The 14,998-nt window shown below is 35.8% G+C and overlaps 1 protein-coding gene across 1 annotated transcript in view; it reads right to left on the minus strand.

Moving 5' to 3' along the window:
• DOCK3 (dedicator of cytokinesis 3) overlaps window positions 1–14,998 on the minus strand; it is a 268,143-nt gene that overhangs the window by 214,578 nt on the left and 38,567 nt on the right. Inside the window, exons 2-3 of the mRNA XM_045857241.1 lie at window positions 8,899–8,982; window positions 699–739 (exon numbers count right to left, since the gene is read on the minus strand). Coding sequence (XP_045713197.1) covers window positions 699–739; window positions 8,899–8,982 — 125 coding nt within the window. The remainder of the gene's footprint in view (window positions 1–698; window positions 740–8,898; window positions 8,983–14,998) is intronic.

Consider the following 14,998-nt stretch of genomic DNA (forward strand, 5'->3'; position numbering starts at 1 on the left):
TGCTGGTTCTCAGGTAGGTGGTGCTATGAATGTTCTAGGACACTGTGGGTCTCTCCAACAGACTCCTGTGAGGCTGGGTTTCTCCCGCAACCCCCACAGGTTTGTACAGCCAGAGGTCTAGAGGCTTTACTTCCCCACTCTGGAACCCGGGGTTGTGTGGTCTGTCTCTCTTCCAGTTGTTTCTCCTGGTTTATCCGCACACAAATGTGGGACCACATAGCCCGCCGGCCGCCACCTTGACATGAGTCCTCTCTGCCCGGCTGCCCATCTCTGCATTGTTCTTCATTAACTCCTTGGTTGCCGGGCTTCCATACAGTTCAATATTCTGGCAGTTCTGGTTATTTTTTTGTTTTTAAGTTTGCTGTTCTTCGTTTGGTTGTGTAAGGAGGCAAAGTGTATCTACCTACACTTCCATCTTGGCTGGAAGTGTTACTTTTGTCAAATATTTGAAGGACAAGATATTAAATGTTCTAATAAGATTTTCCAAAATAACTTTTGCAGCTATGACCATATTCTGTCCTTTAAAAAAAAAACTATTCTAATACTGTTGAGGCAGAGACTAATAGAGTTTTGTAAAGGAAAAAATGAGTGTGGCTATGGTAAAAGATTAAAAGATGATTAGTAAAAGTTGTTTTTATATCAAACACACACACGAAGCAGCTTCCTACATTAGAAAAGATAATAAAATTATTCATTACCTTTACATTTGGCTTCTTTGTTGAAACTCCTCTGTACCAACCTAAAAGGAAGCATACAGAGAATATTAAAATCATATTGTTGTCATTTTCTATAACACATAAAATAAGTATTGTGTGGACAAAATTAATGCAAAACTTTCTAAAAAAGGCACATTAACAGTGCCTTCATCAGTTGTAGATGACTCCAAAAGGAACAGTCTTACAATAAATACAACACTCCCAATTTTCATCACAAAGCCCCAGGTCCATCTATGCTGTCACAAAAGGAAAGATTTCCTTCGTTTTATGGCTAAGTAGCATTCCACTGTGTAAATGTACCAGAGCTTTTTTATTTACTGGTCTACTGATGGGCACTTGTGCTGCTTCCAGATCTTGGCCATTGTAAATAACTGCAATGAACATAGGGGTGCTTATATTCTTTCCAGTGTTTAGGATTTCTTTGGATATATTCCCGGATATGGAATCGCTGGGTCATAAGGCAGTTCCATTTTTAACTTTTTGGGGTAACTCCAAACTGCTTTCCATGGTGGCTGCACCAAACTGCATTCCCACCAACAATACAGGAGGGTTCCCTTTTCTCTACATTCTCGCCAGTGCTTGTTTGTTGATTTGTTGGTGAGAGCCATTCTGAAAGGTGTGAGATGATTCTCATTGTGATTTTAATTTGCATTCCTCTGATGATTAGTGATGTTGATCATCTTTTTACATGTCTATTAACCTTGATAAAAATTGTGTTGAATTTATAGATTGCATTGGGTAGTATAGACATTTTAGAGATGTTAATTCTTCCTATCCAGAGCATTATGCTAAGTGAAATAAGCGAGTCAAAGACAAATACCATATGATTTCACATATATGTGGAATCTAATGAACATAAAAATAAACTAGCAAACAAGATGGAAACAGACTCATAGACATAAAGAACAGACTGACCGCTGTCACAGGGGAGAAGGGTTGGGGCCTGGTAAAAAAAGGTGAAAGATTAAGAAAAAAACTCATAGATATCTGCAATATTATTTTGATTACCAGAGGGAAAAAAGGGTGGGGGTAGGCAGAAGAGAAACAGGGTACAGCCCTGGCTGGTGTGGCTCAGTGGGTTGAGTGCTGGCCTGGGAACCAAAGGGTTGTCTGTTCAATTCCCAGTCAGGGCACATGCCTGGCTTGCAGACCAGGTCCCCAGTGGGGGGCGCACTAGAAAGTGAGGCCACACATTAATGTTTCTCTGCCTCTCTTTCTCCCACCTTTCCCCTCTGTCAAATAAATAAAAAGGAAGAAAGAAAGGGGGATAAACGGTGATAGAAGGAGACTTGACTTTGGGTGGTGAACACACAATATACAGATGACGTATTAGAGAACTGTACATTTGAAACCTATGTAATTCTATTAACCAATGTCGCCCCAATTAATTCCATAAAAATTTTATAAAAAGAACTTGTTAAAAGAAGAAAGAAAAAGCAGCACAAAGCCCTTTTGACTGAATAGGATACAAAAAAATCAGAAAAGACCTTAGAAGACATGTAATCCAATTCCATGAAAATTCCCAGTTGAAACTGCTGGGGGTAGGAAGATGCCAAAATCACACAGCTTTTTTGGGGGTTGGTAGGCAGTACAGCTCAGACTTCTGTTTCTTCGATTCATTCAATCTCCCATGTACTAAACTATATTACTTTCATTTCTTGGCTCTCCAGCTGCTAAAATGGACATCTGTGATTCATTTATTCCCTCTTAGCATTCATGCATAGTAACAATAATAATGAAAGTTTCAATTACACAATAAAAACAAGTTTAAGAGAAAAGAAATTACATTACCAATTTTTCTCAATTCCAATCTATTATTTTCATAGTTTTGCCATAATTTCTCTACTTGGGTTTAAGAGAAAACAGTTCCAATGAGTAGGAAGTAAAGCCAAGAGTTTTATTTAAAGGAGGAAAATAAAGAGAAGGAGAGCTACTGATAAAAAGCTAGTATTAATTGAGAGCTTATTACTCCTAATTCCATGTGTTGGAACTAGAAGGTTGTTCCATGTGTTAACCTTTAAGTCTCACAACAAAACTATGAGGAAAAGAATAAAATTTTTCTCCCCTGAAACCATAAACAATTAGATACTGTATTTTTCCATGTATGATATGCACCCACATTTTTGTGTGCATTATACACGGGACTATTATACCCATGGTATGTATTCATTTTACCCATATATAATGTGCATTCTTATTTTTCCCTCAAACATTTGGGCAAAAAAAAGTGTGCATTATACACAGCAAAATACAGTGATATCATTGCTTCTCTTTAGCAAAACAGCTGAGATTATAAATTTCAGTAACGCGATTTATATCTTGACAAATACACCTTTATTCATTAAAAAGAAAAAAGTGATAACCTTACCAACATGACACTTCACAGTATCTTAAAAAACGGATTAGAGAATGCTAGCAACAGGTGTACGGCAAAGTAAGGCTCTCCAAAATGCCCCTCCTCAGTAAAGGCAACGAAAACACTGGCAGAAACTGTCAACGTCAACGTTTTTAGAACTCTGGTAGTAAGCCAAAGAGTGTTTACAACTCTGGAAATAATCCAAAGAGCATTTACTCAAGAAATCTTAACAGTGGTAAGAACAGTGACCTTTTTAACTTGCCCTAACCCATCTCCCTCTCCACAGCCCTGTGCTGAACTTGAGAACCAGAAGCCTTGCGGCACTCATGGTGAAAGTCAGAACACTAGCAGTCCCCGAAGAAGATGGAACAGGGAAAATCAAAGAAGACCTAAGAAATAGAAAAGGTTTACCATGTTCACAAATAGCAACCTCAGTATTGTTAAAATGTTAATTATCCCCAAATTGATCTATAGAGTCAACACGATCCTAACCAAAATCCCAGCAAAAATTTTAGCATTAACAAGTTCTTTCTAAAATTTACTTGCAAGGGCAAGTGACTACCAGAATAGTGAAAACAATTTTGAAAAGGAAGGAAATATTTGAATGACTCACACTATCTAATTGATTTCAAGACTTAATATAAACCTACCATCATCTAGATAGTGTGGTACTGGCTAAAAGATAGACACAGAGATCAATGAAATAGGTAGGAAAATCCAGAAATAAACCCACACATAAATTAACAATTAATTTTTGACAAAGGTGAAAAAGCACTTCAATGGAAGAATGATAGTCTTTTCAACAAACAGTGCTGAAACAATTATTTTTTATTTTATCCTATTATTTTATTTTTTAATACTTTATTGTTTGTGCTGTTACAGCTGTCCCAGTTTTTTCCCCTTGGCCTCCCTCCACCCAGCTCTCCCACCCTCCCTCAGGCAGTCCCAGGGCTGGAACAGCTGGATACACGTATCTAAAAAACAAAAAAGAACCTGAAACCATACCTTGCATTATAAACAAATTACCCCAAAATGTATCATAGACAAATGTAAGTCTAAAAGTTTAAAACCTGTGCAAGAACACTATTTTATCCAGTAGAAATCAAAAGTTAAACCTGTATTTAATGTTTATAACAACTTTATTCATAATCTTCAAAAAGAAAGCAATTCAAATGTCTATCAACTGCTGCATGGACAAATAAAATGCAGTTTAAACCTATATGATGAAATACCATTCAGAAAGAACAAACTACACATACATACAACATGAATGGATTTCAAATGTATTATGCTAAGTGAAAAGACAACAGACACAAAAGACTGTATATGCCATATATAACTCCATTTACATGATATTCTGAAGAAACCAAAAACTAGGGAGATAGAAAATAGATCAGTGGTCACCAGGCAAAGGGAAGGAAGCCGGAAAGGAAGGTTGACTACACGAAGAGCATGGCATTACTTTGCAGGTGACGAAAATGTTCTGTGTCTGGACTGTGGTACTGGTTAGGAGATTATGCATTTGTCAAAATTCAAAAAATTCATTGAACTGTACTCCAAAAAGCAGTATGATAACATTTTATGTCTACCACAATGATGGTTATAATTTTTTACTTCTACCACACTGATTATAATTTTTATTTTTAAATTCTAACAGCACTGAGTGTTGGCAAGAGAATGTAGAGAAATCAAGATACTGCTAGTGAGGGTGTCAGTAAGTGGTTCCCACTTTCAAAAACAATGCTGTACTGTCTGCACATTGTATGGCGCTGAATTTCTGCTTCCATGTATTTTCCCTTATACAGTAGCACTGAATTGACAATACTACTGCACTCCAGAGGAATATTTGAAAATCTATGGGGTGGTCTGAGTTGCCAGAGAAGACATTAAAAACATTTATATTTTCAAAAGGCAAAGATGCATAGAAGAAAACACAGGTGTAAGCCCATCTTCGTGGGCTTGGGTTAATAGTTTCACATGCAAGCAACAATAGAGAAAAACAGATAAATCTGACTGCATCAAAATTAAAAGCTTTTGTGCTTCAAAGGACACCAATAAAGTGAAAATACAACCCAAAGAATGGAAGAAAATGTATGCAAATCATATACCCAGAATATATAAAGAACTCATACAACTAAATGAAAAGATAATCTAATTTTTAATGGGCAAAGAATTTTTTAAAAAATTTTAAAATTTTAATCCTCACCTGAGGATAGGTTTCTTGATTTTAGAGAGGGAGGGAGGGAGGGAAAAACATCAATCATTTGCCTCCTGTACACGCTGCAATCATGGATCGAACCTGCAACCTAGGTATGTGCCCTAACCAGGGATGGAACCCACAGCCTTTTGGTGTACGGGACGACACTGCAACCAACTGAGCCATCTGGCCAAGGCCAACAGGCGAAGAATTTAAATAGGCATTTCTCCAAAAGAAGATAAACAAATAACCAATGAGGACATGAGAAGAAGTTCAACTATTTGTCATTAGAGAAATGCAGTGAGATATCATTTCTCCCCAAATGAAATGGCTAATAAAAAAGACAGTAACAAGTTTGACCAAGATATGGAGATACATTACTGACTTTGAAAAACAGTTTGCAAGTTCCTCAAAATGTTAAAAATAGAACCACCTATGAGCCAGCAATTCCCCCTCCTAAGGATACAACCAAAAAAATTAAAAACAGGGCCCTGGCCGGGTAGCTCCGTTGGTTGGAGCATCCTCTCGTACACCAAAGAGCTGCAGGTTCAATCCTCTGACAGGGCACACACCTGGGTTGTGAGTTCAGCCCCCAGCCAGGGCACGCATGGGAGGCAGCAGATTGATGTTTCTCTCTAAAGTTAAAAAATTCAATAATGTATATCCAAAAAGTCTACATTAAAAATATCGCACACCTAGATGCTAAATGACACTTTATAAAATTAGATTAAAAATTAAGGTAATAAACAAAACTAAACTTCTAATTCAGCTGTAATGTTAAACCCTGTATTATACTGAAATCACCAGAGATTTTAGAATTTAAGAGTTATGCAAATTGTACTTTATTTAAGCAATTAGTCCACAAAGAAGATGAAAAATACAGAAAATAGACTTTTAAACAAAATATAACCACATTAGACAGAAGAGCAAGAAGCAAATTATAGATTTTAAAAAGACATCCAGAAGTTCACTATACTTTTAAAGATAATAAAACTCAGAGAAACAGATCCTGTTTAAAGGTAATTAATGTACAAAAAAATGGAAAAAACTGAGAATACCAGATAGTTGTCACAGAAGTAAGAAAGCACCACACTACTGTGTATGTGTGCTTACTATCCGCTATTTAGGTACTTACTGTTTGAAGGAGACGAGATAGGTATAAGGGTTTACATTTGCCAGCTTAACTCTGGATTATACCTTCCTTGCTTTGCTCATACCAAATATACTTTGTGTATTTTTTTAAAAGTCACTTCAAACCTGATTTTTTAAGGGAACTTTTAAAAAAATTTAAACCCATTAGGTTAGAAAAGCAAGCAGTAAGAAGGGGAATACGAATTATGGAAACAGGCTATTTGGTAAAGTATTCTTGATCTGTGTGTACATACTTATATTAAAGATGAGCTCATCTTTAATATAAATATGTATAAACATGCCAACAAAAAATAGTGGTCACCTGTGCCATCCTCTGTGCTAGGTGTTTTCATATCATAATATCAAACACTGCGGACTACCACTTTGTTAATATGCATTATTATTTGGACTGTGAAGCCTAAGTCACCCAACTTAAGTGAGGCTACACTATCAGAAGGAGACGACAGTGATACTGCAATTGAACTGACAGGGAGGCTGCAGAACCGTGTCAGCAGCGTTAACCCGAAAGAACGAAGCCTCTGTACAGACCAGGTGACAGCGAGCAGTCGGCAGTCCTTCGCAAAGATTCTGGGTGCAAACCAATCAAGCCAGATCAAAAGCACCAAATTTAAGTCCAACAAAAAGTACCCTCCAACAAGAGACTTCAAACTTTTCATTTTAAAAGTATAACATAATTCTTCCCTGACAGAAGAAAAAAATGCAAATTTATTTACCCCCACCCGAACCCCAGAATAACGGCTGCACAGGAAGTAGAGACAGGCAGATGAGAAGCACAACTTCTCCTGCATTCCATATCATAATTAAAAATAGTTTAATTAAAAATCACCGTTCATTATGAAGGGCAACCTTGCATGTTGATCCATTTTAGAATCATTTAGTAAGCAATGATAAAATTAAAGCCAAAACCAAAATCTACAATCTTCTAAAAATACTACTTTTTTTCCTTTGGTACATCAATGAAAATAGGTACAGCCCAATTCTTTATGTTTTTTCACATCATAAAACTAATTGGTGGGGGAAAAGTGCTAATCACTTGCATATATAAAATATATACAGACTTACAGATATTAAGAGAACATTCTACCCCAAAACAACAGAATACACATTCTTTGAGTGTACACAGAACATTTTCCAAGACAGATGTCAGACCTTAAGACAAGCCTCAACACATTAAAGAATGAAATCATACTAATCATCTTCTCTGATCACAGCGGTCTGAAATGAAATCAACACTGAAGAACACTGGAAAAACAAAAGCACATGGAGGCTACCCAACGACTACATGGAGACAGCACATGCTATTAAACAATCAATAGGCTAATAAACAAATCAAAAAGGAAATTTAAAATACTGTGATCAAATAAAAACACAATGATCGATGGAACACAGCAAAAACAGTTCTATGAGGGAAATTCATAACACAGGCCTATCTCAAGAAACAAGAAAAATCTCAAACAATCTAATTGTACATTTAAAGGAACTAGAAAAAACAAAGCAGAAATTGAGTGCAAAGGAAGAAATAATGAAGTTCAGATCAGAAATAAATGAAAGACACTTGAAAAAAACAATAAAAGACATCAATGAAACTAAGAGATGGTTCTTTGTAAAGATAAACAAAATCGATAAACCTTTAGCCCAATTCATCAGGGAGGAGAAAGGATCCAAGTAAATAAAACCAGAAATGAAAAAGAAGTAATAACCAACACCAGAGAAATACAAAGAATTATGAGAGAATACAGTAAACAATTATATGCCAACAAATTGAAAAACCTAGAAGAAATTAATGTATTTCTACAAGCATGTCATCTTCTAAGACTGAATCAGAAATTGCCAAAAATCTGAACAGACTGAATACTAGTAACGAAGTTAATTGGTAACCAAAAAACTCCCTACCAACAGAAGTCCAGGATCAGATATCTTCACAGGTAAATTCTACCAAACATTCAAAGAAGAATTAATACTTACATTTCTCAAATGGGAAATAAATGGTAGTGGGAAAAACACAATAAAAAAATAATAAAATGCCCTGACTGGTGTGGTTCAGTGGGATGGGCATCATCCCTCAAACCAAAAGATCACCAGTTCGATTCCCTGTCAAGGCACATGCCTCAGCTATGGGCCAGGTACCTGGCTGGGGGCATGAGACAGGCAACCAATCTATGTTTCTCACGCACGTGAATGTTTCCCTCCCTTTTTTTCTCCTTCCCTTTCCCTCTCTCTAAAAATAAAGAAATAAAATCTTTAAAAAATAATAAAACAAAATGACTGCTGATAATGTTACTATATATACATGTGTGTATATGTGTGTGTACTATATACATAGTCCATATATACACATGTGCATATATGTGTGTATATATACATATACATGTATATGTATGTATGTATGTATTATATATACATTTATTTTATATAAATGTATACATAATGCTGCCCCAGATGATCACTGTTTGTATGCTTCATGTGTCTGTACTTACCTTCACACTTTTCAAGAATCTGGACTGTTTCTCCTATTTCTAAGACCAACCCTTGAGGGACAGATCCTCGAAAACTGCATATCACTAGAAAAACAAACATAAACATATCAATTAGCATTTTTAAATACTGAGACAGGATCAGTATCCCTGAAATTAAGCACTAAATTTTCTTAAATACATACACTCTCCCTTCTTCATTAATTCCCCTCTCAAATATGGAAGCCCTGTTCAATGTAATCAATATTTTGAAAGGTAACGTTAACCAGATCAGGACACTGAAGCCCATTTTGCAAAACCACTGTTCCTGAGCGGCGTGCGCATGTGTGTGAGAAGACTCCTGTGAAGAGTCTCTCTCTCATCCTCAGTGTGACTTGTTCGAGCTTGTTGTGCACGTATGTAGCCATTACTTAAGACAATATTAACAATGGAAGCTCCTTATCTGCTATAAACAAATATTTTATAAAGAATCACCAAATATGATTATGGTTTGAGAAACAAAATCCTCATAAAGTGAAAACAGAAATTAAAATAAAAGCAAATGTTAACATAAAATCTGTAGATTCCTATCAAAATCTTATGTCTTTTTTTAGAAAACTGAAAAATTGATTCCAAAATTTATGACTACAAAGAATCAAGAATAGCCTTATAAATATTAAAGGACTTATATTACCATATATCAAGATTTATAATTGAAAATTGGTTTTTGAAAACACTAATGTTGATAGTCACCTAAGCAAGACTGATCAGGAAGGAAAACCAATATTAGCAACCAAAATTAAAAACATTAATGTTATTAATAATTAAATTACATATAAAGTTATATTATAAAAAACTTTATACCAACAGATTTGAAAATTCAGAATAGATGGACAAATTTATAGAAAAATAAAACATTAAAAACTGACAGAGAAGTTAAAAACTTAAATAGTCCTATGTCTATCAGAGAAAAGTATCTGTAACTCCTGCAAATGAAATAGAAGTTCCTGATTACAGTAAATTTGTCCAAACATTTGAGAAAAAACACCAATCATAAGGGAAATCTTTCAGAGAACAGGGAAAAGGAGATTCATTTTGAATTGGAAATGACAGTCAAACCTGACAAGGACATTATAAAGAAGGAATGATACAGGCCAATATCTCTCATGATCATAGATGCAAAAAAAATTTTTAATTAAAAATGAATAAAATCCAACCATGTATGTTATGACCAACCTGGGTTTATTCCAGGAATGCAAGATTGATTTAATATTAGTAAATCAATAAAGGAAAAAATCACAGTATCACCTCTGTAAATGCAAAAGAGGAATTAATAAAGTTCAATGTCCACTCATGACTAAAATTTTTAACAAACTAAAATAGAAAGGAACTTCCTTAATCTGATAAAGATTATGTTTCTGTAGCAAACATACATTTTGGTTAAATACTAGACATCTTATGACTAAAGCTCATACATTTTTGCAACAGCATGGATGGACCTGGAGAGCATTATGTTAAGTGAATCAAGCCAGTCAATGAAAGAAAACATACCATATGATCTCACTTATATGTGGAATATAATGAACACAGTAAAGCAATGAACAAAATACCACAGTAACAGAAGTTTAGATATGTAAAAGAGAAAGCTGCTGGAAAGTGGGGGGGTGGAGGAACAGGATGAAAGATGGTAAAGAGTTTAACTACAGAACATTTATGCACAACCCAGGGGCACAGACGACAATATGGGGATTGGCTTCAGGAAAGGAGAGGGCAGGGCTGGGCAAAACTGAGGAGAGGCTTAGGAACCTCTGGGACAACTTTAAGCTCCCTAATATAAGAATCATAGGGGTGTCAGAAGGAGCAGAGGAAGAGCAAGAAATGAAAACCTTATTTGAACAAATAATGAATTAAAACTTCCCCAATCTGGTGAAGGAAATAAGACTTCCAGGAAGTCCAGGAAGTCAGGAAGCCCAGAGAGTCCCCAAAAAGTTGGACCCTAGGAGGAACACACCAAGACACATCATAGTTCTATTACCCAAGATTAAAGATAAAGAGAGAATCTTAAAAGCAGCATGAGGAAAGGAGACAGTTACCTACAAAGCAGTGCCCATAAGACTCTCAGCTGATTTCTCAAAAGAAACCTTAAAGGCAAGAAGGAACTGGAAAGAAGTATTCAAAATCATGAAAGGCAAGGACCTACATCCAAGATGACTCTATCCAGCAAAGCTATCATTTAGAATGGAAGGGCAAATAAAGTGCTTCCCAGATGAGGTCAAGTTAAAGGAGTTCATCATCACCAAGCCCTTATTATATGAAATGTTAAAGAGACTTATCTAAGAAATAGAAGATCAAAAACTATGAAAAGTAAAGTGACAACAAACACAACTATCAACAATGGAACCTAAAAAACAAAAACTCAGCAAACAACTAGAATAGGAACAGAATCAGAGAAATGAAAATCACATGAAGGGTTTTCAGTGGGGAGGGGAAGGGGAAGAATGGGGGGAAGGTACAGGGAATAAGAAGCATAATTGGTAGGCATAAAATAGATGGAGAGAGGTTAAGAATGGTATAGGAAACAGGTAAGTCAAAGAACTTATATGTATGACCCATGGACATGAACTAAGCGGGGAGAACGCTGGAGGATTTGGGGTGCAGGGTGGAGGGGGGAATAAAAGGAAAAATATTGGGAAAACTGTAATAGCATCATCAATAAAATAACTTAAAAAATAAAAATAAGTAAAACTGAAAATTAGAATATGTTACAAATTTCATATTCATTAGATGGGTTCAACAAGAGAATGAACAGAGCTGAAGAAAGTAATGAATGAATTCAAAGACAGGACAATAGAACCAACAAAACTACAAAAATAAAAAATAATGAAATAAAAGATACATCACAAAAGACATGTGGGCTAAAAAGAAAAAAAAAGAAAATGGACATGTGGGCTAAAGAATTCTACAAGATCATTCATAGGAGCCCTAACTGATGTGGTTCAGTGGGCTGAGCGCCGGCCTGTGAACCAAAGGTTCAATTCCCACTCAGGGCACATGCCTGGGTTGTAGGCCAGGTGTCCCAAGGTTGGGGGCATGCAAAAAGCAGCTGTTCAATGCTTCTCCCTTCTCTCTCTTCCTCCCTCCCCCTCTTTCTAAAAAATAAATAAAATCTTTTTTTAAACATTCATAAGAGCTTTATTCACAACAGCCCAGAACTGGAAATAACCTAAAAGGAAAATACCTAAAATATGCAATATTTGTATAATGCAATGCCACTTAATGATCAAAAATAAAAATCAACAGATAGAGGAAACACACTGGATAAATATCACAATCATTACAGAGTCAAAAAAGTTAGATGCAAAAGTTACTATATAATCTATATAATTCCATTTACAAAAAAGATCTAGGAAAGGCTAAATTAATCTAAGGTGAATAAAATAAAAATATAGGTTGTCTCTGGAGGAATGGGGATTGACAGGGTAAGCACAAAAAGAATGTTCTGGAAAGACAGAAATAGTGTTGAGATGTGAGTTACATAAGCGTATACTTTGGTACAACTAAGATTCTGAAATTCAGTATATGTGAACTGTACCTAAAAATGGATCAAAGACCAAATGTAAGAGCTAAACTATAAAATTCTTAAAATACAGGAGTATATGACCTTAAATAAGGCAATGCTTGGTTACATACAACACCAAAATCATAAGTAACAAAAGAACGAATAAACTAAACTTACATGAACTATCTAGACTGGGGGTGAGGGGAATGGAGTTATCTAATGAGCTCCGAGTTTTTGGGGGGATAATGAAAAGTTCTGGAAATAGATAATGGTGATGGTTACACAACATTGTGAATATACTCAAAAGTGACTAAAATGGTAAATGTTATGTTTTATATATTTTACCAAACTTTTATGAAAAGTTACTATGGTAAAACAAAAACTCAGATATGGGGCATGAAATTTCAAGGTCAACTGAAGACATGGTTTAAATAAGTTAATGATTCCCAAACTTCAGCAACAGCTAAAAAAGCCTATAAATAAAGAGAACAGCCTGATTTTCAAGTGGGCAAAAGATCTGAATATTCACTCCGAAGGAAATAAACAGATGGCACATAAAAGGATGCTCACTATCACTAGTCACTAAGTAAATGCAAATCAAAGACATAATGAGATAGCTCTACACACCTACAGATGGCTAGAATGAACAAGAACGACCATACCAAATGGTCACAGATGTGGAAAAACTAGAATTCTCATATACTGCTGGTGGGAATGGAAAATGGTACTCAGTGTGGAAGAAAGTTTGGCTGTTTCTTTAAAAAGTTAAGCTCATATTCACCACACAATCCTATCTTTCAGCAACAATAAGGAGTGAACTACTGTTACATACAACAACATAGATATATTTCAAAATAATTAGACTAAGTGAAAAGTAGTAGGTAAAGGATTACATACAGTCTGATTGGTTTATATAAAATTTTAGATGGAATACTACTCAGCCATAAAAAAGAACGAAATCTTACCCTTTGCAACAGCATGGATGGAACTGGACAGCACTATGCTAAGTGAAATAAGCCAGGCAGAGAAAGACAAGTACTAAGGATTTCATTCATATGTGAAGTCTAATGTACAAAATAAACTTACCAAAAAAAAAAAAAAACAGAATCAGACTCATAGATAGAGAACAGACTGACAGCTGTTAGAGAGGAGGGGGTTGCGGGGCTAGGTGCAAAAGATGAAGGGATTAGGGCAAAAACAAAAAACCCTCATAAATATAGACAACAGCACGGTGATGACCAGAGGAGAACAGGGTTAGGGGAAGTAGAAGAAAGTACAGGTGGAGGGAATGATGGAAGGAGAGCTGACCTGGGTGGGGAGACTGGACACACAACACAATATACAGATGACGTATCATAGAAATGTACAACTGAAACCTGTATGATTGTATTAACAATGTCACCCAATAAATTCCCATAAAAAATTTTTTTAAAAATTTTTAAAAAGAGATAGTATACTAAAAAATGTTTTAGACGATGCAAACTAATGTACAGTAGCAGAAATCAGGTCAGTGGTTGTTTAAAGGTTGGGGAAGAGGCAGAGAGAAAGGAGGGAGGAGAAAGCAGGGCTGAAAGGGGCATAAAGAATCTTCCGGGCCCTTGCCGGGTGCCTCAGCTGGTTGGAGCACGGTCCCATGTACCAAAAGGCTGCAGGCTCAAGCCCCGGCCAGGGCATGTTCGGGAGGCAATGGATTGATGTTTCTTTCCCACATAAATGTTTCTCCCTCTTTCCCTTCCTCTCTCTCTAAAATTGGTAAACATACCCTCAGATGAGGATTCTTTTTTAAGAACCCCGTGGGAGGGGGACATGATTACAGTGATGGAGTCAAGGTAAATACCAATGTCAAATTTTATCAAGTTGTATGCTTTAAATAGGTGTAGTTTATTGTACATCAATTACAACTCAATGAAGTGGTTGTTTTTAAAAAGCAGTTAAGGTGAACTGAAATGGCTCACTTTAGATCCGACAAGTTTATGTGCCAGGGTTATAGAAAAAGAAACAGGTAACAGGTTACTCAAGTAGCCAGCCCCAGGTCAAACGACTGGTAAGAAGTAAAACCAGGATTCAAATCCAGGATTGTGTAGTAATCAAGACATTTCTCATTATATTTGTTTTGAAGTCAGGGAAGCATATGAATGCATAAAGACCCATTTAACAAATATTATTACACTTATATGCCAGCCACTATTCTAGAATCTGGGGATATAGCAGTGGACAAAAGATACAAAATCCCTTGTACTTGTGGAGCTTAATCATTCCAGGAATAGACAGGTTCTAAACAAACAAAAATATACGGCATGTCAGATGATCAAGTAAATGCTAAGGAGAAAAAGAAAATGAAGTGTTAAGGAATGGAAAGGTCAATTGTAAAGTGCAGAGATGGTGGAAGGAAGATACTGTAGAACAATGCAAAAGATAGTCACTAATGTTAAAAGGACACGTGAGTATGGAGAAGCAATGAAATGACTTGGCTGGTCTAAAAATAAAATAAAATAACAGTCAAGGAGAGAAAGACACATTGTCAGACTGATTTCAACCTAAACAAAATTTGTTTTAATTTAGTTC

The sequence above is a fragment of the Phyllostomus hastatus genome, unplaced genomic scaffold (genome assembly GCF_019186645.2).
Source record: "Phyllostomus hastatus isolate PE091 unplaced genomic scaffold, TTU_PhHast_1.1 phas_scaffold_129, whole genome shotgun sequence".
In the NCBI taxonomy this organism is placed as follows: Eukaryota; Metazoa; Chordata; class Mammalia; order Chiroptera; family Phyllostomidae; genus Phyllostomus; species Phyllostomus hastatus.